Below are 24951 nucleotides of genomic sequence, written 5' to 3'. Positions count from 1 at the left end.
CTATCCATCCATCCCCTGTTTGTCTTTGCTCTGTTTTTGTTCCCCTTTGCATGACTTGTGCTCTATCCACTTGCCTGGTTCAAGATTCAAGATGGGTTTACTGTCACATGTACCATAAGGTACAGTGAAATTCGAGTTGCCATACGGCCACACCAAGTGAAAAGCAGTAAGACACACAACCGCATAGAATAAAATTGAACAGAAACATCCATCACAGTGGCTCCCCACATTCCTCACTGTGATGGAAGGCAATAAAGTTCAATCTCTCCCTCTTTCTTCTCCGCGGTCGGGGTTGTGGAACCATCTGCGGTCGGGGCCATCAAAGCTCCCGCAGCCGGCGATCCAAAGCCTTCGTGTCGGGGTGATGGAATTCCTTCGTCGGGACGGTTGAAACTCACCATGGCTTGGAGCCCCGACTCAGTCTCTAACCAGGGACCACGATGTTTAAACCGGGCTCCAAGATGTTGAAGTTCACAGGGCCGCGGTTGGAGCTCTCCACAGTCGATCCCCCGACAAGGGGATCGCAGCTCCACATTGAAGCGCCGGGTTGGTCTCCAGGAAAGGCCGCACCGTTCCATGATGTTAGGCTGCAATGGGGACGGAGATACAACACGGAAAAATTCCCATCTCTGTCGAGGTAAGAGATTGAAAAAAGTTTCTTCCAAACCCTCACCCCTACTCCCCACACAAAACAAACCAAGAACCACTAAAACATACTTTTAACACATACTTAAAATAACAAAACAGAAAGAAAAGACAGACAGACTGTTGGTTAGGCAGCCATCGTCTGTGCCCCCTTGTTGGGGCGTTCATGTGCTTGCTTGCTCCCTGGCACATTTTCACGCTGTACCATAGTCCTATGTTAAGTCTGACTTAGATGTTTCCGATTTCTTATCATAACATCAATGGCTATGTTGTGCATGTTTTCTCAATCTGTTGCACTGTGTTTTTGATATATCCTGTACTGATGCTTGACTCTTGGTAAACCCATTGCAATTTGTGTTAGTGGTCGAGCTGTTCATTGTACATGTGAGCTGGATTGTGGATGTCTTTCAAAGTTTAATTGATTCTCAGTTTCAATATTTGACTTGTTGCTATGGCCATTGTCTTTAAAGTGTGCAGATGGAGACAAGAAGTGCCATTTATGGACGGCGGTGGATCTGGCATTCTTCATTATCATGGGCTTGATCGGTGGACTTCTGGGAGCATTGTTTAACTGTTTGAATAGAAGGTTGTCAAAGTACCGTATGCGAAATGTACACCCAAAGGCTAAGTTTGTCCGGTAAGCAATCGTCACTGAGAAAGTTCTTGACATTTTTGAGTTTCACAAACTTTGACCGTATTCCGAACTATTAATCTTTTAAACTTATTCAGACTACTCCTGATCATGCTGAATTTGGCCAGAGTAGAGTTGCACAGGTGCTGGTTGTCTCCCAGTGCCCCAATCTTGTACTTGTTTATTATTCATTTTCAGGATCTGGGTTTTGCTAGCAAGGGCAGCACTTGTTTCCCATCCCTAATAGTCTGTGAGAAGGTGGCGCTGCAGTCGTTCAACCTGAAGATACTTCCATGGTGATGTTGGGGAGGGAGTTCCAAGAGTTAGCCACAGTGATTTAGAAACAAGATACTTCCTAGTCAGGATGGTGCAACTTGGAGGAAAACTTCCAGATGGTGGTGTATCTATGCACTTTCTGCATTTATTCTTCTTGGTAGGAGAGGTCTGCTGGAGTAATCTAGGCAAGTAAAAGTAGTATGTTTTCTTGATGGTACTCACTACAGCCATTGTGCACTGCTGATGGAAGGCATGAATGTTTACGCTCGGGCTGCTTTGTCTTGGATGGTATCATGCTTGTGAGTTGTTGATGCTACATTCATCCAAGAGAATGTACACCAAGTTCTTGAATTGTGTCTTAAAGGCCTTGGTGGGTCGGTTGGTGAGTCACAAGCTGCAGGATAGCCAGCTTCTGGCCTGTTCATCATTATGGAATTTTTGCCTGGTTTGACCGATGTTTTGGCTTACGGTGACCCCAAGGCATTGATTATGTGTGCTACTAATTACAATAAATGTAAAGAGTAGGTGGTTAGACTTATGTTGCAGATGGGCATTGCCTGGCACATTGGCATGAATGTTACTTGCCACTAATCAGCATGTGCTTGAATTTTGTCTGGCTGCATGCAGATGGGTAATTACGTTTGCTGAGGAGTTATGAACAAGGGCAATCATAAATACTTGTGGCCTTTTGATGCCTGGAAGATCATTGATGAAACAACTCATGATGGTTTGGCCTAGAACAATGCACTGAGGAATTCTTGTAGTTATGTCCTGTGGCTGGGTCAATTTAGTTTAGTTTAGAAATACAGTGTGGGTACAGGCCCACCGAGTCTTCGGTGACCAGCAATCACCCAAACACTAGGCCTATCTTACACACTAGGGACAATGTACAGAAGCCAATTAACCTACAAATGCGCATCTTGGAATGTGGGAGGAAAACCACATGGTCACAAGGAGAACGTACAGACTCCATGCAGACAGCACCCATAGTCAGGATTGAACCCGCGTCTCTGACGCTGTAAGTCAGCAACTCTACCGTTGCACTGGTGTGCTGCCCATACAACCAACTTCTCTTCCAACAACCAAGTACTCTTCCTTTGTGTGAGCTGTGACTCCAAACACCAAAGTGCTTTCATTCTGTATATTGACTTCAGTTTTACCTGGGCTTGAATGCCATACCTGGTCAAATTCTGTCTGAAGTCAAAGGCAGTCACTCTCACCTTCCCTCCACAATTCAGTTTCTTGTCCATATTCAGACTAAGGCTGTGCTCAATCTGGAGCAGTCAAAACCAACATTTTATTGTGCAAGTATTGCTGGATAGCACGGTCAATGATTTCTTCTGTCATTTTGGCAAATAGACTTGACCAGACAGTAATTATTTGTATTGGGTGTTCTGTCTTTTGTGGACAGGACAGAGCATGGCAATGTTCCACATTGTGTGGAAGATGCCAGTGTTGGAACTGTACTGGAACAGCTCTGTTGGAGGCTCATCTCATTCTGGAGAGTAGGTCTTTGATTCTACAGCTAGCAGATTTCTTGGCTGCATTTTCAATATCCAGTGTTCACAGCTGCTGCTAACATCACTTAAAACGAATTGAATTAAGAGGAGACCTGCATTTGTGATGGGTGGGGTTCTGAGGTGTTTCTCTATTTGACACTTCTATGTTTGCAATTGCAGTCCCTTTAGCACCCACATGCTGAGTCCTAACGTTGGTGAGGATGGGGATGTTTTTGGAGTCTTCTCCCATTAAGTATTTAATTGCCCACTGCCATTCATAACCAGACATGGTAGGACTGCAGAACAACAATCTGATCCATTGGTTATAAGATTGAATAGTTCTACTAAGGACATGGTTTCTGTTTGGTGTGCAAATAGTCCTACATTGCAGATCACTATCTTGTTGCCTGGTGGATTTCCCAGCAGATCATTTTGCACTTGTGAACTAGCATGGATTTCCTTGCTTGAAGATCGTGGTGTGAGGGATGTAATGGAATATGAGATATCACGGAGACTGTGAATATCACCAGGCTACCTTCTGTGAAAGACATTAAAAACCAAGTTCAACCTTGACATCTATTTTCAATTTACATCTGCCAACCTGTTATTAGTTTAGGATGGCTATGTGCGTTTTTATTTGTCACTCGATCTTGCCCTACTCAGAGTTTGCTGTGGCGTGCAATACACGCTGTTTCTTCTTGAGAGATGGGTGTAAACCCCACATTTCTTGAGTATTATTTTAAATCCAGTCCTGGTAATGAAAATGCTGAAACTGTTGGGCATAAAAAAACCTGTACAAAATAAGTTGAAGCATCATGTGAAAGTTTTTCATCACTGTCTCTGTCTTCATCTTCAGGATCCTGGAGAGTCTGTTAGTTGCTATGGTTACAACGTTGGTCATTTTTATAGCCTCTGTTACTTTGGGAGAGTGCAGGGAGATCCCTTCCCACACACACAGCAACAATGTGACACAACAGGTGAGTGTGATGTGCGTGATTTTACTTTCATTCACAGTCTTGTATTCTTGGGGAAACTGGGTTCTTTGCAATAATTTTGGGGGAGAGGAAACAGCGGACGCCATTGGTTTTATTTCCCTCCTACTAACAGTTGTAGCTGTCAGCATTTTCAATGAGAATCTATGACAATAGCAGACTGTAATGTTTAAGCAAAGTAAGAAAGGGCTTTTATTTAAGGTGTACGTGTTCAAAATTGTTAGCGTTCTGACATAATCAGACTTGAAGAGGATTTTGTGAGTTCCTTATTTTTTAAATGGAGCTTAATTAAAATGATGGCAACTGAAAGGTTGGGGCCAGTCTTGTGATCACTCACTCTCTCATTGGTTTCCCCAGTGTAGGTTAGACTATATAATATGGGCAGATGCTAGTGTTGGATTTCCAGCATTTTCTGCTCTTTAAATTTCTATCAATGTTTTGTTTTTGGATGGATCCACTGGTTCACAAACCACTGCTCCTACAGCTGAATTAATCCTGCTACTTTGCAACCTGTTGTAAAATACTTCAATTTAATTTCCCTCAGCCATCTGAGGAGGATGTGAATTCCAGCATCAAAACCTTTTTCTGTCGCAATCATACCTATAATGACATGGCTACTTTGTTCTTCAACCCACAAGAGACTGCCATACTCCAACTATTCCACCAAGATGGTGAGTCGCAGCACATTTGGTGATATAATTTGCATTTATTTTGGCTCCATGTTGTAAATGTCTGCTTCTAAAGGGGGGGGGGGAGAGAGGTAGAGGGCAGGGAAAATGTGCTATTTCAAACGTGATTTTTGTTGCAGGCAAGGTAAGGAGGTCAGTAAATTAAATTAAGATCTGAGTGATGGAGCAGACTCGAGAGGCTAAATGTTCTCTAGTTCTGTACTCTCGCATGCGACTGGTTCCAATTCACTGGCAGTTTTATTACTCATAAATAAAGAGAACCAATGTTGCAGATTAGTTGATTGTTAAAATTATTCATCTGATCCAGGTGAATATATGCAGACTGGTCTAGCCAATGTGCCATGCAGTGTTTAATGTTGGATCGAGTATAGGATTTTGCTCTTTTCTAATATCAACTGTTCTACTGCTTTTGTTCCTGCAGGAACCTTCAGTCCTGTCACTCTGAGCATTTTCTTTGTTCTTTATTTTATTCTGGCCTGTTGGACATACGGTTTATCTGTCCCCAGTGGACTCTTTGTGCCCTCGCTGCTGTGTGGTGCTGCCTATGGTCGACTTGTGGCAAACATTCTGAAAACGTGAGTGTTGTGAGGATAGGTTTAGTGCAATCTGTGTCTGTGGTGACTGCTGTTATTTCATGATTAATGCAAATGTGGATTGCAATGAGTTACAACAAGCATCTGATTACATGCAGAAGAACAGGCTTCACACGTATATATCTTTCACATCTAAGGATCAGGGAAGGGATTTTAAAAAAGCTAACGTGGTTACATTGCAGACAAAAGAGGTGACATTTGTGTGGTTCAAAATACCAAGTGCTGGAGCAACTCGGCAGGCCAGGCAGCATCTGGGGAGGGAATTGATGGACAGATGGCGTTTTGAGTTCGTACCCAGTGGTATTGTGATGTATTAGATGTAATTGCTTTCAAGAGATTTTTTTCTTTTAAACTGCCCCCAGGTACATCGGGATGTCTCACATCTATTCTGGAACTTTTGCTTTAGTGGGAGCTGCTGCATTCCTTGGGGGTGTGGTTCGTATGACCATCAGTCTCACCGTCATTCTCATTGAATCAACCAATGAAATCACATATGGATTGCCCATCATGGTCACATTGATGGTAGGTCTGTTCGTTGGGGTTGGTATAAAGGTTGGGAATTAATTTTCTTTGCGCTGGTGCAAATTAATGAAATGCTTGAATAATCTTCCAATTGTATTATTGAGGAAAGATTGGACAGGCTGTGCTCGGTTTGACTATGGAATTTAGAAAACAAAATTATTTGACTGAAATACCTAAGACCCTGAGGGATTTTGATTTTGTGGATGTAATGAGGATCTTTCCTATTGTGGGAAAATCTAGAATTTGATGCCAATGTTTAAAAATAAGAGGGTGCCTATTTTAGACAGATGAGTTGAAGTTTTCCCCTCCTAAGGGTCAACAGTCTTTGGAACCATCTTCTTCAAAGGCTTTGAATAATTTTAAAGCAGAGATAGATGGATTTTTGATGGGCAAGGGGGTAAAAGGTTACAAACAATAGGCAGTAATATGGGGTGTAAGTAAAAATCAGATGTCTTGACCTTATTGAATGCTGAGCGCCTTATCCTTCTGAATGGCTATGTTCATAGATAAATGGTAAGTGTCAGGCTGGAATATGGGCACTGTCAGAATTAGCTGTAGCTGTATGCATTACCAATTGCAGCTGCGCTTACTAACGAGTTGGTAAAATATCTGGAACTATGGTTTCAGTGACCAGTAAGCTGCCTTATGAGCTGTGGAGTTACGAAACTGTGATGCTTAATAATAATTAGATTTGATCTGCAAAGTACCAAATGCTTCTAACTTTTGGCTTCAGGTAAAAAAAAAATCAAAGATTTTCATCCTTTTCGCTTCATGTTTTTCCAGGTGGCAAAGTGGACTGGAGATTTATTCAATAAAGGACTTTACGACTTGCATGTGGCACTTCGTGGTGTTCCATTGCTTGAATGGGAGACTGAGGCTGAAATGGATAAGTAGGTGAATCGTTTAAGACTCTTGTCAGATAGTTAACCCATATGATCAATTAATGAATTAGCAATTGGTTGGGTTTGATTTAAAATCATGGTTTGCCTATTTGACCGATGCACATAACGCCAATTTCATTTTTCATATTTGAACGTTATTTTGAACATTCTCATAATTGAACTTTGAATTCTTCAAATTTAGGTAACATCTACAAACAATTCCCTTTCCCTGAACCTTGGCTGGCCAGTTTTTTTTCTCTCTCTCCCTCCCCCCTCGCACCAAAAGTCTGGTAACTAGTTTCACAGTTCACAACTATGTATCCCTCTTGGGCTCACACCTGTCTTTATCCTCACCTGAGGTCATATATTGCTGGCCTTGATTTGTCCTGCCTCTTTCACTTCCAGTTTTTTTCTTGCTCTCTCTACTACAATCAATCTGAAGAAGGGTCCCAACCGAAACATCACCTATCCATTTTCTCTTGTGATGCTGCTTGACCCGCTGAGTTACTCCAGCACTTTGTGTCAATCTTTGATATAAATCAGCATCTACAGTTCCTTTTTTTTATCACATAGCACCAATGTTTAAAAAAGCCCAAGACTCTTGGTTCTGAGAAATGAAATTATTTATCTTCTCTGAATCCTTCTGATCTATTTGTTGCAATTTGTTAGAGACTTCATTGAAGGCATGGAGAATCAAATCCAGGGAATTTTTTTAAGACTAATGCAGAAGTTGCTGATGCACCAGATGTTTGGGTTCTTGCAGAGTAATATGATGGCTGTATCAGGGGGGTACCTCTCTGTCAGAAATTGAGATTTCCTCATTCACATTGAGCATATTGTAACAGGTGGGGCAGTACAGTGGCTCCAGTGGATATTTGATGAGGCGCATGGAAATACATTGTAAAATAAACCCCAAGTTTGAAAGAATGGAGTTTAATTTCATGTATGTTCAATCTCAGGTTAACAGCCAGTGATATCATGGAACCAAATCTAACCTATGTCTATCCTCATACCCGGATTCAATCATTGGTCAGTATTTTGCGCACCACAGCACATCACGCATACCCTGTCGTCACTGAGAATAGAGGGAATGAAAAGGAATTCATGAAGGGAAACATCCTCATCAGCAACAATATTAAGTTTAAGGTAAACCTACATTAGTGTGACGTCAAGTCTTTAATTTTCATATGCACCAGGAGGCAAAGAATGAAATTCTTACTTGCTGCAACTTTACAGGCACATTAATGCAACAACACAACATATAATTTGTTGTTGTATATTTATCAGTTATTCTCAGTAACCAGACAATAATGGTGTAAACCAAAGTACTTAGTGCAACATGTACAAACTCCATATTAGTTTGGTCCATATTAATTAGTTTATGGTTTGGGTTGTGCAGGATGATTTGAGAGCCTGATGGTTGATGGGAAGAGGTTGATGGGAACACAGCAAATGCAAGTATGGTGCAAGTGACGTCACCAGATATGGCTCAGATGTGTGGAGTATGGTCTTGCAACAAATAATAATCAAGCCATTGGGATAGTGACACTTTTCAGCTTTGGGAAGACATTGGGAAACAGTAGATATTAGGATATTAATATTGATAGAAAGCCAAGCAGTTGGATTATATTTAGATTGCTGTAGCTATGAAAGCAATGGGTTAAATCACTGTATTTTATGCCATGAATTTCATTAGTGCTTTTCATGATCTTGGGTGTCCCCAAGATAACAAGTAGTTTAAAGAACAGCATTTCCTATGCATATCATAGGAAATGCATCATCTTATTTACACATCGCATGTTCCCACAAAACAGAAACAAAATGAAGTATGAAGTGATCAGTTTTGATGCAATTGAATCATAAATACTTATTCCAGCTGACAAGGTTAGCCACAGTCCTTTCATGTGTGATGATCCATTGTAGTAATCTGATTCTGAATGGCTGCTGCTTCACTGATGCCAAAATCAAACCTGTAACATCTGTACATGTCTTTCACTAACTTATATAACTGCAGTTTCAAAAGAGAGGGAGGTAAATATGAAATTAGGAATGAAGTTTGGAAGGCAGAGGATAGGGGTGAGTTTAAGAAAAAGGCAAAAGAGTTTGATGCTTAATAGAGTCATAGTCATAGAGTGATACAGTGTGGAAACAGGCCCTTCGGCCCAACTTGCCCATAAAAGCCAACATGTCGCAGCTACACTAATCCCACCTGCCCGTGTTTGGTCCATATCCCTCCAAACCTGTCCTATCCATGTACCTGTCTAATTGTTTCTTAAATGTTGGGGTAGTCCCTGCCTCAACTACCTCCTCGGGCAGCTTGTTCCATACACCCACCACCCTTTATATGCACTCCAAGGAATATCGTCCCAGCCTACTCAACTTCTCCCTTTGGCTCAGACCCTCTAGCCCAGGCAACATCCTTGTAAATCTTCATTATACCCTTCCAGTTTAACTACATCTTTCCTATAACATGGTGACCAGAACTGGACACAATACTCTAAATGCAGCCTCACCAATGTCTTATACAACTGCAACATGATCCCCAGACTTCTGTACTCAATACTCTGACTGATGAAGGCCAATGTGCCAAACGCCTTTTTGACCACCCTATCTACCTGCGATTCCACCTTCAAGGAACCATGCACCTGCTCTCCTAGATCCCTGCTCTACAACACTCCCCAGAGCCCTACCATTCACTGTGTAGGTCCTGCCCACGTGTTAGACTTCCCAAAATGGGACTCTCATTTCTCTTTATTAAATTACATCAACCATTCCTCAGCCAACCTGGCCAATCGATCAAGATCCTGCTGCAATTTTACTCAGCCATCTTCACTATGTGCAAAACCACCCACTTTTGTATCATCTACAAATTTGCTAATTTTGCCGTGTATGGTCTCATCCAAATCATTGATATAAATGACAAACAGTAACGGGCCCAGCACCGAACCCTGAGGCATACCACTAGTCACAGGCCTCTCGTCTGAGAAGCAACTTAATATTGTATATTTTAATGTAGAGTCTTAGAAATGAGATAAAAACAGAAAATGCTACTCAGCGAGCATATCTCTTTGAGAGGGGGGGGGGCTGGGGGGGAGGGAGTGACGTAAGTTAACATATCAAGTCAATTATTTCCTGCTCTCCAGTTCTGAGTATTTTCAGCATTTTTATTTTTTCAAATATTCTGGATATGCCATTTTATGCTTTGGGAACAGAGAGATGAGCTGAACACAGATACTGAAGGAAGTGTATGATATTGCTGAAGCATAGTTTAAAGGAACATACGAGTTGTAGCTCACCTTTGCTGTTTACAATATTTCCAGAGATGGTTAAAAAGAGGTGGTGCAACTAGTTAACATAACAATTTCAGCTGTGAAAGGTTAATATGCCATAAAGCGCGATCAATGAGGCCTTATCGATTGAACTGGAGGGGAAATAGAACAAAGTAAATTCTTTGAAAATTACAAAGCAGGGAAGAGTAGATTTCAGACACCGAAATTATATGGACAATTGGAGGGAAGGGGGTGGAAAAGTTTACTAAAATGGTAATGATTGGAGTTCAAATAGATTAGAAAATAGTGTTGATAGACCAGAAGTAAAATTTCTCAAATGGGGAAAGGCTAGTTTTGCAGAGACATGATCTGGCAAAAATGGCTAGGAAATGCGACTTCCAGGTCAAATCTATAGAACCTTCATGTTGACCTTATTTCCCATTAGCAGAATGACCCACAACTGGATAATTGGTTAAAGGATTAGAGTGGATCTAATGATCCCTTTCAACCAGAAGATGGAGCAGTTTGAAGCTAAATGTTATCAGGTAGTAGAAACAGAAATCATTTTGACAAATGAAAATCAAAAGAATTGCTCGTGCTGGAAATCTTTAAAACAAGACAAATTCTGGACAGATGCAGCAGATCAACTGCATGTTAACCCTGTTTCTCTGCCCACAGATATAAGATTTCTAGCCGTGTTATTCCAACATTCTCTGATCTAATATCTTTTAAATGTCAAATCTATAACTGCAAATCAAGAAGAGGTAAATGGAAAGAGGGTAGATAACTTCTGAGTGTGACAAAGACAATATGGGCCAAATGGCAATCTCCTGTGCCTGAAATTTCTGTGATTTCATTAAATTCTGTGCAGTGGTGGTTGTAGCCACCAGAGTGCGCTTTCGATCCATCAGTTCCCTGTTTGAGGTTTCTCTCACCTTTCACTTTGAAGTTCACTTGTATAATTGCTTGTGTGTTGTGAGACCACTTGTCAGTTATATACTTTATTTTCTCTTTTATCAGACACCATAAGAATACAGGTACTTTTACCAAGGAAACTATGAAATTGATAAGCTTCTTTTGACATTTGTGCAATGATATTCTATTAACCAATGTAACATGAAGCATATAGCTTATTTTTGTTTCTGCAAGCTAAAAACGCCATTTAAAATTACCTTTATTTTTGAAAATGGAAAAATAACTTATGCAAGTCTGAATCTCTCTGGCCCTTAACCCCCTTTACCCAATTGACACAATTATTTTGTAACTTAATTTTCTATAAGATGAGGTTTCTCAGGATTGCAGCTGCCTTGTTACAGCAGAACTACCAGATTTACTCCTTAAATCTTTTGTTTTTCCACCTTAAGACAATAGACAATAGGTACAGGAGTAGGCCATTCGGCCCTTTGAGCCAGCACCACCATTCAATGTGATCATGGCTGATCATTCTCAATCAGTACCCCGTCCTGCCTTCTCCCCATACCCCCTGACTCTGCTATCTTTAAGAGCTCTATCTAGCTCTCTCTTGAATGCATTCAGAGAATTGGTCTCCACTGCCTTCTGAGGCAGTGAATTCCACAGATTTACAACTCTGACTGAAAAAGTTTTTCCTCATCTCCGTTCTAAATGGCCTACCCCTTATTCTTAAACTGTGGCCCCTGGTTCTGGACTCCCCCAACATTGGGAACATGTTTCCTGCCTCTAACGTGTCCAACCCCTTAATAATCTTATGTTTCGATAAAATCCCCTCTCATCCTTCTAAATTGCAGTGTATACAAGCCTAGTCGCTCCAGTCTTTCAACATATGACAGTCCCGCTATTCCTGGAATTAACCTAGTAAACCTACGCTGCACGGCCTCAATAGCAAGAATATCCTTCCTCAAATTTGGAGACCAAAACTGCACACACTACTCCAGGTGTGGTCTCACTAGGGCCCTATACAACTGCAGAAGGACCTCTTTGCTCCTATACTCAACTCCTCTTGTTATGAAGGCCAACATTCCATTGGCTTTCTTCATTGCCTGCTGTACCTGCATGCTTCCTTTCAGTGACTGATGCACTAGGACACTCAGATCTCATTGTACGTCCCCTTTTCCTAACTTGACACCATTCAGATAATAATCTGCCTTCTTATTCTTACCACCAAAGTGGATAACCTCATACTTATCCACATTAAACTGCATCTGCCATGCATCCGCCCACTCACACAACGTCCAAGTCACCCTGCAACCTCATAGCATCTTCCTCTCAGCTCACACTACCACCCAGCTTTGTATCATCTGCAAATTTGCTAATGGTACTTATAATCCCTTCATCCAAGTCATTAATGTATATTGTAAATAGCTGCGGTCCCAGCACCGAGCCTTGCGGTACCCCACTAGTCACTGCTTGCCATTCTGAAAGGGACCCATTTATCCCCACTCTTTGCTTTCTGTCTGTCAACCAATTTTCTATCCATGTCAGTACCCTACCCCCAATACCATGTGCTCTAATTTTGCCCACTAATCTCCTATGTGGGACCTTGTCGAAGGCTTTCTGAAAGTCGAGGTACACCACATCCACCGGTTCTCCCCGTTAATTCTCCTAGTTACATCCTCAAAAAATTCCAGATTAGTCAAGCATGATTTCCCCTTCGTAAATCCATGCTGACTCGGAACGATCCTGTTACTGCTATCCAAATGCTCTGTAATTTTGTCTTTTATAATTGACTCCAGCATCTTCCCCACCACTGATATCAGACTAACTGGTCTATAATTTCCCGTTTTCTCTCTCCCTCCTTTCATAAAAAGTGGGACAACATTAGCTACCCTCCAATCCACAGGAACTGATCCTGAATCTATAGAACATTGGAAAATGATCACCAAGGCGTCCACAATTTGTAGAGCCACCTCCTTAAATACCCTGGGATGCAGACCATCAGGCCCTTGGGATTTATCAGCCTTCAGTCCCATCAGTCTACCCAACACAATTTCCTGCCTAATGCCATTCTCCTCACCCGACTTGAAACCTCCCTTAACATCACCGGCACAGCCCTATCCTGGTTCAAATCTTACCTCTCTGACAGACACCAGTTCATCTCCATTAACAACTGTAAATCCCCCACCGCTCCCCTCCCCCAAGGTGTCCCCCAAGGCTCAGTCCTTGGCCCCCTTCTCTTCATCCTCTACCTGTTCCCCCTTGGTCAATTAATCCGCCGTCATGGTCTCAACTTCCACTGCTTCGCCGATGATATCCAGCTCCTCATCTCCACCAAGTCAATCTCCCCCACCACACACTCTACACTGACAAACTGCATCACTGAAATAAAATCTTGGCTTCAATCAAATTTCCTCAAACTCAATTGCAACAAATCTGAAATCATCATCATTGGTCCAAAAACGCTCACCAAATCCACCCAAAACTTCATCCTCAACATTGATGGTCTCCCAGTATCCACCTCCCCTCACATCCGGAATCTTGGAATCATCTTTGATCAAACCCTCTCCTTCGACAAACACATCAAACACATCACAAAGACAGCCTTCTTCCACCTCAAAAACATTGCCCGTCTCCGTCCATCCCTCTCCTCCACAGCTTCAGAAACCCTCATCCACGCCTTCATCACCTCCCGTCTGGACTACTGCAACAGCCTCCTCTATGGCGCACCCTCAAAAATCATCAGTAAACTTCAATACATTCAAAACTCCGCTGCCCGTCTACTCACCCACACCCCGATCCGTGACCATATCACCCCCGTCCTTTACAAACTCCACTGGCTCCTCATCCCCCAGAGAATCCAGTACAAAATCCTCCTCATAACCTACAAAGCCCTCCATAACCTGGCCCCATCCTACCTGACCGACCTCCTCCACAGACACACTCCCACCTGCACCCTCCGCTCTGCTGCTGCCAATCTCCTATCCCCCCACATCCGGACCAAACTCAGATCCTGGGGGGACAGGGCTTTCTCCATCGCTGCTCCCACTCTATGGAACTCACTACCCCAAACCGTTAGAGACTCCTCCACACTCACCACATTCAAAACATCGCTGAAGTCTCACCTGTTCAGTACTGCCTTCAACCACTGAAGGTCACCTCACCTTCTGTCTCCTTTCTGTTCGTTTACTTATTTACTTATTTATCTATTTATTCATTTCCCTATGTTCTCTAAATCTCTGTAAAGCGTCTTTGAGTATATGAAAAGCGCTATATAAATAAAATGCATTATTATTATTATTATTAATGTGAATCTCCTTCAGTTCCTCCGTCACCCTAGGATCTCTGGCCTCTAGAACATCTGGGAGATTGTTTGTATCTTCCTTAGTGAAGACAGATCCAAAGTACCGGTTCAACGCGTCTGCCATTTTCTTGATCTCCATAATAAATTCCCCTGCTTCTGACTTCAAGGGACCCACATTTGCCTTGACTATTTTTTTCCTCTTCACATACCTAAAAAAGCTTTTACCATCTTCCTTTATATTATTGGCTAGCTTACCCTCGTACCTCATCTTTTCTCCCCGTATTGCCTTTTTAGTTATCTTCTGTTGCTCTTTAAAAGATTCCCAATCCTCTGGCTTCCCACTCTTCTTTGCTATGATATACTTCTCTCTTATTTTTATGCTGTCCTCTATCACATTCTGTCTTAATAGCTCCTTATCTGACTGAATTATCTTAGATATTGTTTCTCTTTGCATGTTAAAATGTTAAATAAATTCAGGTTGTCATGCTGAACATTCCATTCTCTAGATGGAATCCAGAGGTAGAGTCCAGCCTTACCAGCCTTCCAAGAATTTTGCTGCAAAATCATATTTCCAATCCTATGCCAAGTAGGATTGAAGAATTTGTTCATTTCAATCGGAATTTCTGACCTCTGAATTAGGAGGCATAAATTACTTTCTTTTCACATTTTAAATTATTTCCAAGTATTTTCATGTGCTTTAATATATTAAGGTTAAGTTATTGAGAGAGAGGAAGCTGAGTTTAAACTATTGCACATTCATTTGTCAAAACCTGTCAGATTCTGGAAGTGGAGCCTCCACTGTGTCGGCTGACTGGCTGCTGAGAGCTTGCTGCCTGACTCTAAGACGCAGAGAATCAGCAAGATAAGTTCTCTACATCTGATCAAGATGAGTTGTGGTTGTTGGACCTGGTCCAGGTGAATTTGGCCTATGTTGCCCTTGAATTAAAGATCTATCTTGATGTTAATGTATGATTGCATTGTAAGGGGTTATGCAAGGATTAGGACTGTTAGCCACAATCAAGACAGTCAGAGTCGACATCATTAGTTGTAAAGACTTGTTTTTACTTTTTGTTTCTGTGTGGGGTTCACGGTCTGTTTCGTCATTATAGAAATCAAGTATATTGACTCGAGCTGGAGAACAATACAAGCGGAGCCAGTCAATGAAATCCTACCCGTCAAGTGAGCTGAGGAATGTTTGTGATGAACTGGTGAACACAGAGGTTGCTGAGGACAGAGAGGACATTTTACAACAGATGCTGGAGCGTAGGTTGGTGTGGTTGATTCACCAATCATTTCTTTTGGAGCCCACGTTCTCACGACAACTAAATTACTTAAACATTTTGACCAATATCTTGCTGGGTAAATGGCTGAGTGGACTACAGATTATTTTGTGCATGGAGTTTTGATATTTAGGAATTAATTTTCCTTGTACTGTGCCTGCATGGTTGTAATACTATATCTTGGGAGGTTTGATAGTGGATCTGGCCTGATCTTACTATTTTAAAGAATTAGAGGTAAGTTTTTAATTTTGATATAAATTATTGACGGTGAGTAGAAAGCCGCTGAGGTTGATGTATCCTGTCAACTCTAAAGTGACCCAATCTGGTAGAGTTTGAGCCATGCTTGTGTATATGTAGCAAATGGGTTAGTTCCTTATTGGTTCAATCCTTGACAGGATGCCTGGGTGCAGGAAGACTTGAGTGATAATATAAATGAGAAATGCCAGGTGGGCCTCTTTCACTGTTGTCCAACGTGATGCCATGTGCTGTCTGGTAGTCCAAGGCCAATAAAATACACATTATAAAGTAGCTTTTGAAGAAATGATATTTATTTTTTACGTATGGACCCAAGATCATGTCATGGGCTATCTTAGAATTTTGTATAATGGGTTTCTAGTGTAGTAAAAGTTTTTTCGAATGATGGTGGTTCTCTGAAATGTATCGTCATTTTCACACCATGTCCACAGAGATTATTTAAAACATGAGCATGTTTTGTAATTGTCCTGCACAACCTTTGTAAGTGTACTCGCTCAGTTACTGCCTGCCTTCCTGTTTGTGCAGACACGTCCCTTATCCAAATCTCTACCCTGACCAGTCTCCTAGTGAGGACTGGACGATGGAGGAACGCTTTCGACCGCTAACTTTTCATGGCCTTATTCGGAGATCGCAGCTGGTTACCTTGCTAGTTCGTGGGGTTTGCTACTTAGAGACCCATTCAGTAAGTGCACGACAAAACTCTTGTATTTCTGTTTAATAAAAAGCTGAATTTTAAGAAATATTCTTAACAAATATTTATAACTTTTAATAGAATGTTTTGAGAGATGGAGCATCTCTTAGAGTTAGACATCACTAGTTGCTCGGGCTGATATGTAGTAGGCTAGGTAGAGTTATTTTGCAATTTCTTTTAATTTGTATTGTGACAAATATGAAGAAGCATTGTACTTACTGGGGAAGTTTGTCCAGTTGTATGTCAGGCAAAGGCAAATGCTCATTTGAAAGGATTAACATTAAACATGCATAAAAATAGTTAAAGACCACCGACTCCATGAATGTTCCGAAATAATCAAGATATGAATACCCCGTTTGGTGGAATACACGGAAAGCACAAATAATATTTAACTACCTGGCAAAAATTACAGTAGAGAGCATACTAATTAAATGGGTCAGCGTTCTCCACGACCATTATAATGCTGAGGAAACAAAGGCTGGTCTCCTGAGTCACGGGCTGTATGATGAAAAGCTTTGTTTTGAGTGTGGAAGGAGGTATCTACAAGTAACCAAATAGATAAAGTGGAGCGGCACGAGAAATGGGAAATTATGGATTTTGGACCCACCTTTTGTACCATTTACACAGAGTTCACTCTGCATCAATAGGATTTACTTAAGAAACAGTTGCAGCAACAGTGCAGAAATAGGAATTATTATAGTTAGGTGATGAAAAATATAGGAAATAAATTCTTCTCATCTTTAATTATCTGTTTTAGTATTTTCTCTTGTGTTTCTGGGCTACTTGTCTCAGTCTTGTTTTCTCTGCTTTTCAGAGTTCAACGCAACCACGGCTATCATACTCTGAAATGACTGAAGATTATCCACGATATCCTGATGTTCATGACCTTGATCTGACTCTCCTCAATCCTCGTATGATTGTGGTAAGTGTTTGTTCACGTTCCTGTTTCAAATAAACCATTGATCAACAGCTGACCCTGATCTTTGTGGTTTACTTTTATGCAGCTGTGACAAGAAAATGCTTTCCAAAGTGTGGGGAGAGACGATCTTGTAAGAAACAATAGATTGGTTGAAAATGGCTGCTGGCTCCTCATTCTAACATCACTCCTTCACATCCATCTTTATTAGTCTCATTATTGTTAGACCATATGAGAATGTAATCAACCAGAACATTTGTGGCTTACTTCAGCATTCTTAGTTCAGCTAGTCAAGCTGTTGCCTCACAATGCCAGAGACCCAGGTTTGATTCTGATTTTGAGTGCTGTCTGTGTGGAGTTTGTATGTTCTCCCTGTAACCACACCGGTTTCCTCCGGGTGCTCCGGTTTCCTCCCACATCCCAAAGACTTGCGGGTTTGTAGGTTAATTGGCCTCTGTAAATTACCCCTCGTGTTTAAGAATGCGGTGGTCTCCGTCTCATGATTAGCACAAAGTCTGACCTATTGGGGAAATAGGTAGTTCCCTTTTCATAGCTCTCCCAGTAATGCATAGTAATTTCAGCTCTGTAACCATTCTCTCCCCTCCTGGTGCTGGTGGAGGCCTCCTTTCCTCCTGTCATGGTCAGGACTTGGGAAATCAATCTGCCCTGGAACGGCTACCGTCACTTTGAGTGGCATTGTCTTATCCACCACGATGCTTGTTGATTTATCAGATCTACCCATCCAATCATTAACATCATTTTGTGTTGGTTCTCTTAATCTCTTGGGGGCAAGAACACTTCCTTGAGATACTTTAGTTAATCTCTGCAACCAGGCATCCTTCCTCTTGCAGAGTGTCAATATCGACAATTCTTCCTTTTCCACCCATGCTCCCACCAAAGATGCTGCTGGACCCACTGCATTCCTCCAGAAGTTTTTTTTGGGGGGGGTTAATGGTTGTTTAAAAAGTCATAACATGACTGTTGGAGCAGTGGCAAGTTTGCATTTTGTGCCAAAGCTGGTAATATGTGGACAACAGTTTACTTTACAAATGGCTGTCCCTGATTGTCAGATATCTGTTTTGAACTAGTTATCTTCTCTGTAATAGGATATCACACCGTACATGAATCCTTGTCCATATACAGTCTCGCCAAACACACATGTGTCTCAGGTCTTCAACCTGTTTCGTACCATGGGACTGAGGCACCTACTGGTGGTCAATGCTATAGGAGAGGTGAGTTGGGGACACGGGGTTTCCTGATTATATATATATATATATAGGATCAGTGGGAAATGGGTCAGTGAGGGGTTTGGATGAAGCTCGAGATTGGTGGTGTTCAGTGGTTCAGCATTAGGGGAAGGGAACTGGGTGAGTTTGAGTGGTGTGAGAGATTTCAGTGGAGGTATGTCCATTTGTCTAAGGAGATGCTGAAATCCCACTATTAAAGGACACAATCATTGGTTTTCCTCAAATTTCCTACAGGAATTTGTGTAGAAATGTTGGGTTTTTCCCTCAAAGGACATTAATGATATCAGTTTACAAGATTATGTAAATAGGCATGTGTTTAAAAGAAAACCATTGATCTCTTTTTTAAAAAAGAATCTCACTGGATAAAGAGAAGATGACAGGCAAGGTAGTTTCTACAACTTTGTGTGCTTGAGCAGTTAGAAATCTTACCAAAATCTCAATTTTTCTTTGCTTTAGATTGTTGGAATCATCACAAGACATAATTTGAACCACGATTTTCTATTGATGAAACTGCGACACCACAACATGACAATCTAATTCTCGCCCTCATGGTGCAACATTCCCGACGCCTCTGCCTCGCTTGCAAAGGCAATGATTTTCGGGGCCATCTGAAAAGGCAGGACATTCTTTGGCACCAGTCCTCTCCTCATCCATCTGTTAATGAACAATTGCTGAAGGGTTTTGGTCCCCAGTCGTTAGCCTATATAGTTTGCAGCATTGCTTATCTGTTCAGTCTATGGCTGAATTTTATTAATTGTGGAGCTAGTTTGTTCTCAAGTGAGGCAGGCAACAGTGAAAGGGACTGATTTGTTCTGAGATAAATTACTACAGTTTGGACCTCCCTCAGGCCTGAGAATTTTCTCACAAGGGCAGTCAATTGAACATTGTGTGGAATTTGGGAGATGGTTGACGCTGTATTTTCTCATAATCAATAGTAAAAAAAATGACAAGTCTCAAAACATGAAACACCAACTATACAGAAAATTTATTAATTTACAAATGGGAACACAAGGAACTGCAGAATCTGGAATCATGAGCAAAGTGCTGGAGGATCTCTGGGTCAGGCAGCATCTGTTTGGAGAATGGACAGGCAACATTTCGGGTCAGGACCCTTCTTTAGACTGCGGTCTCCAGTCTGAAGAAGGGTCCTGACCTGAAACATTGTCTGAACATTCCCTCCACAGATGCTGCCTGGCCCACTGAGTCCCTCCAGTGCTTTGTGTTTTGCACAATTTGCTAATGAAGTTATTGAGAAATAGATTGGTATTTTTGTCTTTTAGTTTTAACACTAACTTTGTGAATTAACTGAATAATGTACTTCAGATAAATTTGTCGCTTGGCACAGAATCAGGAGTTCGGTTTTAAAAGACGCAGACAGTAAATTATCGTAATACAGTTTCCAGTTAAATGGAGCGAGGTTAGACCATATAAAAAGTGGATGTCTTATTGATATTCACCCTCAGGACTGTCCGTCTACAAAAATTCTCCAGGGTTCTACATGCCCTTGTGAGAATCACTCACAGGGGCGACATCGCCAGTGAAAGCATGGGCATTACCGTAGATATTCTCTGACCCAAGGTTCAAATTTGAGCCATCTCTATCCCAAGAGCATAATATAATGTCATAATAATATTAAATAACATCGAGGAAAGTGGGTCACCCTGCTTCATCCTAAATAAGGATGCCCCGGTCCTAACTTTTGCATGATCAATAAAAGTACCCATGTTGGTATCATCCCCTATCCCGCCAAGAGTTATAGCACCTTAGATCAATAAAAACTATGGCTGGATTTTAGTGATTCTTCTTGGCCCCTGTTATTAAGTGATTTAAAATGGCAATATTTTGATTACAACTGGGGATGCTGCGATAAATCTGTTCTCATGAAACTGTTCTGACGAGGGTGAGCGAATTAGCTAGTCATTTGGCTAAGAATTTAGGAAAATCCCCCAATGCATGTTTCATTTGAGCAGCTGAGAGAATGTGAAACAGCACAGTGTGGCGGTCCCTGGGGATCAGGCCACTCCTTGGGTCAGCCCCCTCGTCACGTGACGGACAGGCGTAAGGGGTTAAAAGCCAGCCCATTGGGAGGCGTGGCTCATCCCTAGGTGGACTACACTGTGAGCAGGAGCTCACAGCCTAATAAAGACCCTTATCTAAACTGCCTGGCGTCTTGCCTTTTCTCTGGCCTCCGCTAGGCCACTACACTGCTGACCTCGACATTCATCACGCGTCGTGATGTCTCGCAGTAATGCGCAACCCGGTCCTGCCGACCTCGATGCCGTCTCCGTCAAACTCCCGACCCTGTGGACCGAAGAGCCTGAGGTCTGGTTCCAGCAGGCAGAGGCACAGTTTACTGTGCGAGGCGTGACCGTAGACCAAACGAAGTATTTCTACGTCATCGGCGCCCTGGACCAGGAGACAGCAAGGCGAGTAAAGCCCTACCTGAACGACCCCCCCCGCGGCTAACAAATATGCGGGCCTCAAAGACCTCCTTATCAGGAGGTTCGGCCTCAGCGAGGCCGAGCGGGCAACTTGAATTATGAGCAAGGAGGGCCTCGGGGACCGACGGCCGTCGGCCCTTCTGGAGGACATGCTCGCCCTTATGGGCGACCACCTGCCCTGTTTCCTATTTAAACAATCTTACCTTCGGCAGCTCCCAGTCGACCTCCGCTCGCAGCTCGCCGGGGACCCCTTCACCGACACGCAGGGGCTGAGCGAGCGCGCTGACCAGATCTGGATGTCCCTGGAAGTGCTGGCCGTCTTTTCCGCGGCGTCGGGAGGCGCACAGCAAGCCGGGGCCGCCGTCGACCCCGTTTCAGGGCGACCTCCGCGGCGAAATCCGGCCGCCATCGGGCACTCCGCATGTCCTTTTCGCACGGCCCGCCGGCAGTTCAGCCAGACGCCACCAGAGGTCGCTGGTGGTCGGCCCAAGCAGCACCACCTCCAATACCGCTGGAGGCCACCGGAGGTCGCTGGTGGGCATCCCAGTCTGCACCACCACCGGACACCATCAGAGGGGGCTGGTGCTATTATCACCGTCGCTGGGGACCGAATGCTAAACAATGTCGCCTACCTTGTGCCTTTCCGGGAAACGCAAGGGCCGGCCGTCAGTGATTCCTTTGGCGGCCGGCCAGATCCATCGAGTGTTCGCTCGGGATCGCCGCACCGGGGGTCGGTTCCTCGTGGACACTGGAGCAGAGGTGAGCGTCCTACCTCCTTCCACCGCCGATATCCATACGGGCAAACGCGGCCCCCTCCTCTCTGCGGCGAACGGTAGCCCAATCAACACTTACGGGGTCCGCAAGCTCGCCCTTAACTTCGGCGACAGCTGGTTCACATGGGGGTTCGTCATCGCCGATATTTCCCAGCCGCTGCTGGGCGCCGACTTCCTGCGGGCGCATTCCATGCTCGTGGATGTCAGGCGGCAGCGCCTGGTGCACTCCAGCACGCTGAGGCCGGTCTCCCCCAACGTCGGACCCCTGTCGTCCGTGGATGCGACGTACGCGCGCATCCTGGCGGATTTCCCGGACATTGTTCAAACCCACTTCTGCTCCTCCGCTCCCAAGCACGGGGTGCAGCATCACATCCCCACCACCGGGCCACCCGTGCACGCCCGAGCGCGGCGTCTCGCTCCAGACAAGCTCCGTCTAGCTCGAGAGGAGTTTCGTCGGATGGAGTCAATGGGCATCGTGCGCCCCTCCGATAGCCCGTGGGCGTCACCACTCCACTTGGTCCCTAAGGCGGACGGGGGCTGGCGACCATGCGGGGACTATCGGCGCTAGAATGACGCGACCGTTGCCGACAGGTACCCGGTTCCGCACATCCAGGACTTTAATGCCCACTAGGCCGGAGCATCTGTGTTCTCCAAGGTGGACCTTGTGCGTGGGTATAATCAAATCCCCAAGACTGCCATCATTACTCCGTTTGGCCTATTCGAGTTTTTACGGATGCCGTTCGGTTTGAAGAACGCCGCACAGGCCTTCCAACGTCTTATGGACTGTGTGTGCCGTGGCCTAGACTTTGTGTTTGTTTACTTGGACGACGTACTTGTGGCCAGCCGCTCGAGGCAGGAGCACTGCACCCACCTCCGCCAGCTGTGTCAACGCCTCAGTGAGTACGGTTTGTCCATTAACATGCCCAAGTGCCGTTTTGGGGTGACGGCCATCGATTTCCTCGGCCATTGGGTGACCCCACAAAGGGTGGTACCTCTTCCGGACAGGGTCGACGCTGTCCGCCGGTTCCCCCGACCGACCACTGTCAAGGGCCTGCAGGAATTCGCCGGGATGATTTCCTTCTATCACCGCTTCCTGCTGGCGGTAGCCGGAACTATGCGCCCACTCTTCCACCTCATGGCTGGTCGTCGCAGGGAGGTCGAGTGGGACGACGAAGCAGGAGCGGCATTTGAGCATGCTAAGGAGGCCCTGGCCAGGGCCACGATGCTCGTCCATCCCAAGGAGGATGCCCCAACCACCCTGACCGTGGACGCTTCTGAGGTGGCGGTTGGTGCGGTGCTGGAGCAGCACATCGACGGGTGTTGGCGGCCACCTGCCTTCTTTAGCAGGCACCTCAGCGGGGCCCAACGGCGTTACAGTGCGTTCGACCGGGAGCTCCTCGCCCTCTACCTCGCCTTACGCCACTTTCGGTACTTCCTGGAGGGGAGACCCTTCACCGCATTTACAGACCACAAGCCGCTCACCTTTGCGTTCGCCAAGGTTTCGGATCCGTGGTCTGCGCGGCAACAAAGGCAATTGGCGTACGTGTCTGAGTACACCACCTCAATTCGTTTCGTGGAGGGCAAAAACAACAGGGTGGCCGACGCCCTGTCTAGACCCGCGGTCCACGCCGTCCTACAAATGGCCAGGGGATCGACTATTCCGCCCTAGCAGCCGCACAGCTGGGGGACGAGGAGATGGCCGCCTACGACCCCTCCACCTGTCGGTCAGTCGCCGGTCCCTGCGCCGGTCGAGGTGCGCACCCGGGCTGGTCGCCTCGTGCGCCCTCCTGTCCGTTTTGTACCGGTTCTTGGTGGGGGGGGTCCTGTGGCGGTCCCTGGGGATCAGGCCACTCCTTGGGTCAGCCCCCTCGTCACGTGACGGACAGGCGTAAGGGGTTAAAAGCCAGCCCGTTGGGAGGCGTGGCTCGTCCCTAGGTGGACTACGCTGTGAGCAGGAGCTCACAGCTTAATAAAGACCCTTATCTAAACCTGCCTGGCGTCTTGCCTTTTCTCTGGCCTCCGCCAGGCCACTACAACAGGAATTTTAAAAGGCAGCAGTCAGCATCCTGGAGTGACTGCTCCTAGTGGTGTATAAAAAGGAAGGCAGGTACTAGCAGAATGGCCAGATTGAGAGAGGCTGTGTTGAGGTGCAATGCTTTGTTGAGGATAAGTGTAGAGGTCTAGAGGCTTCTGTGAGGAGGTTGAGGAGAGGGTGTTGGCAAGTCAGGGCATAGTCTGTTTTCTTTTGTGTAACTCTTCCTTGCTGTTAGTGCAGTAGAGATGGCAATTAGGGCACTTGAATGCTCCTCCTGCAGGATGTTTGAAGTCAGAGAAACTTACAGTATGTCTGAGGACCACACTTTGGCGAAGTGAGTCCAGCTGCAGCTCCTGACTGCAGGAACTGGAGCTGTTACAGGACAACCTCACTATTTAGGAGAATTAGAGCATATTTGGTTGGTGTTATGATGAGGTGGTCACGCATTGGGTACAGACAGCAAGTGGATGGTAAAAGGAGTAGGCAGAAACTACTGTGCAAATTTGAAACAAATGACACGGGTAGGAAAAGAGATGAAATAGATAAATTGAATATAGAGAAATGAGCAAAGGATTAAAAAGGAGGACTCGAGTGCAGTGATTTCCAGAATACTCCCAGTGCCACGTGCTATTGAGGGTAGGACTAGAAAGATAGATCAGGTTTATATGTAGCTGAGGAGTTGGAACAGGGGATCGGTTTCAGATTTTTAGACCATTGGGATCTCTTCGGGGGCGAAGGTGACCTGCACAAGGACGGGTTGCACCTTAACTGGAAGGGGACCAATATCCTTGTGGACAAGTTTGTTAGAGCTACTTGGGATGATTTAAACTAGATTGGCACGGGGATGGGTCCAATGCAGTAGTGAGGCAGGTGGGAGGCTGGAAATCAGTACAGAAGGCAAGATCAGTGAACAAGATAAACAGGAGCATGGCAGGGAACAATGTAAAACTGTTGGATTAAATTGCATTTATTTCAATGCAGGGGCCTGACGGTTAAGGAAGATGAACTCGGTGTAGCTGGGATGTTAGAGCCATTACTGAAATCTGGCCAAAGGAGAGACAGGTTGCAGATGATACTAAAATAGATGACATCTTAGACAG

The 24951-nt window shown here is 44.4% G+C and overlaps 1 protein-coding gene across 1 annotated transcript in view; it reads left to right on the top strand.

The window, feature by feature from the left end:
- Nucleotides 1-19715, top strand: part of clcn6 (chloride channel 6) — a 35877-nt gene extending 16162 nt beyond the window's left edge. Inside the window, exons 12-23 of the mRNA XM_078425545.1 lie at nucleotides 1116-1282; nucleotides 3908-4028; nucleotides 4588-4714; nucleotides 5154-5307; nucleotides 5688-5847; nucleotides 6631-6737; nucleotides 7688-7874; nucleotides 15323-15480; nucleotides 16274-16430; nucleotides 17254-17361; nucleotides 18462-18587; nucleotides 19059-19715. Of these exons, the coding sequence (XP_078281671.1) occupies nucleotides 1116-1282; nucleotides 3908-4028; nucleotides 4588-4714; nucleotides 5154-5307; nucleotides 5688-5847; nucleotides 6631-6737; nucleotides 7688-7874; nucleotides 15323-15480; nucleotides 16274-16430; nucleotides 17254-17361; nucleotides 18462-18587; nucleotides 19059-19139 (1653 nt within the window). The 3' untranslated portion in view covers nucleotides 19140-19715. The remainder of the gene's footprint in view (nucleotides 1-1115; nucleotides 1283-3907; nucleotides 4029-4587; nucleotides 4715-5153; nucleotides 5308-5687; nucleotides 5848-6630; nucleotides 6738-7687; nucleotides 7875-15322; nucleotides 15481-16273; nucleotides 16431-17253; nucleotides 17362-18461; nucleotides 18588-19058) is intronic.
- The last annotated feature ends 5236 nt before the right edge of the window (nucleotides 19716-24951 follow it).

The sequence above is a fragment of the Rhinoraja longicauda genome, chromosome 30 (assembly GCF_053455715.1).
Source record: "Rhinoraja longicauda isolate Sanriku21f chromosome 30, sRhiLon1.1, whole genome shotgun sequence".
In the NCBI taxonomy this organism is placed as follows: domain Eukaryota; kingdom Metazoa; phylum Chordata; class Chondrichthyes; order Rajiformes; family Arhynchobatidae; genus Rhinoraja; species Rhinoraja longicauda.
The sequence above is the reverse complement of the archived record's forward strand: the minus strand, read 5'-3'. Positions and strand labels throughout refer to the sequence as shown.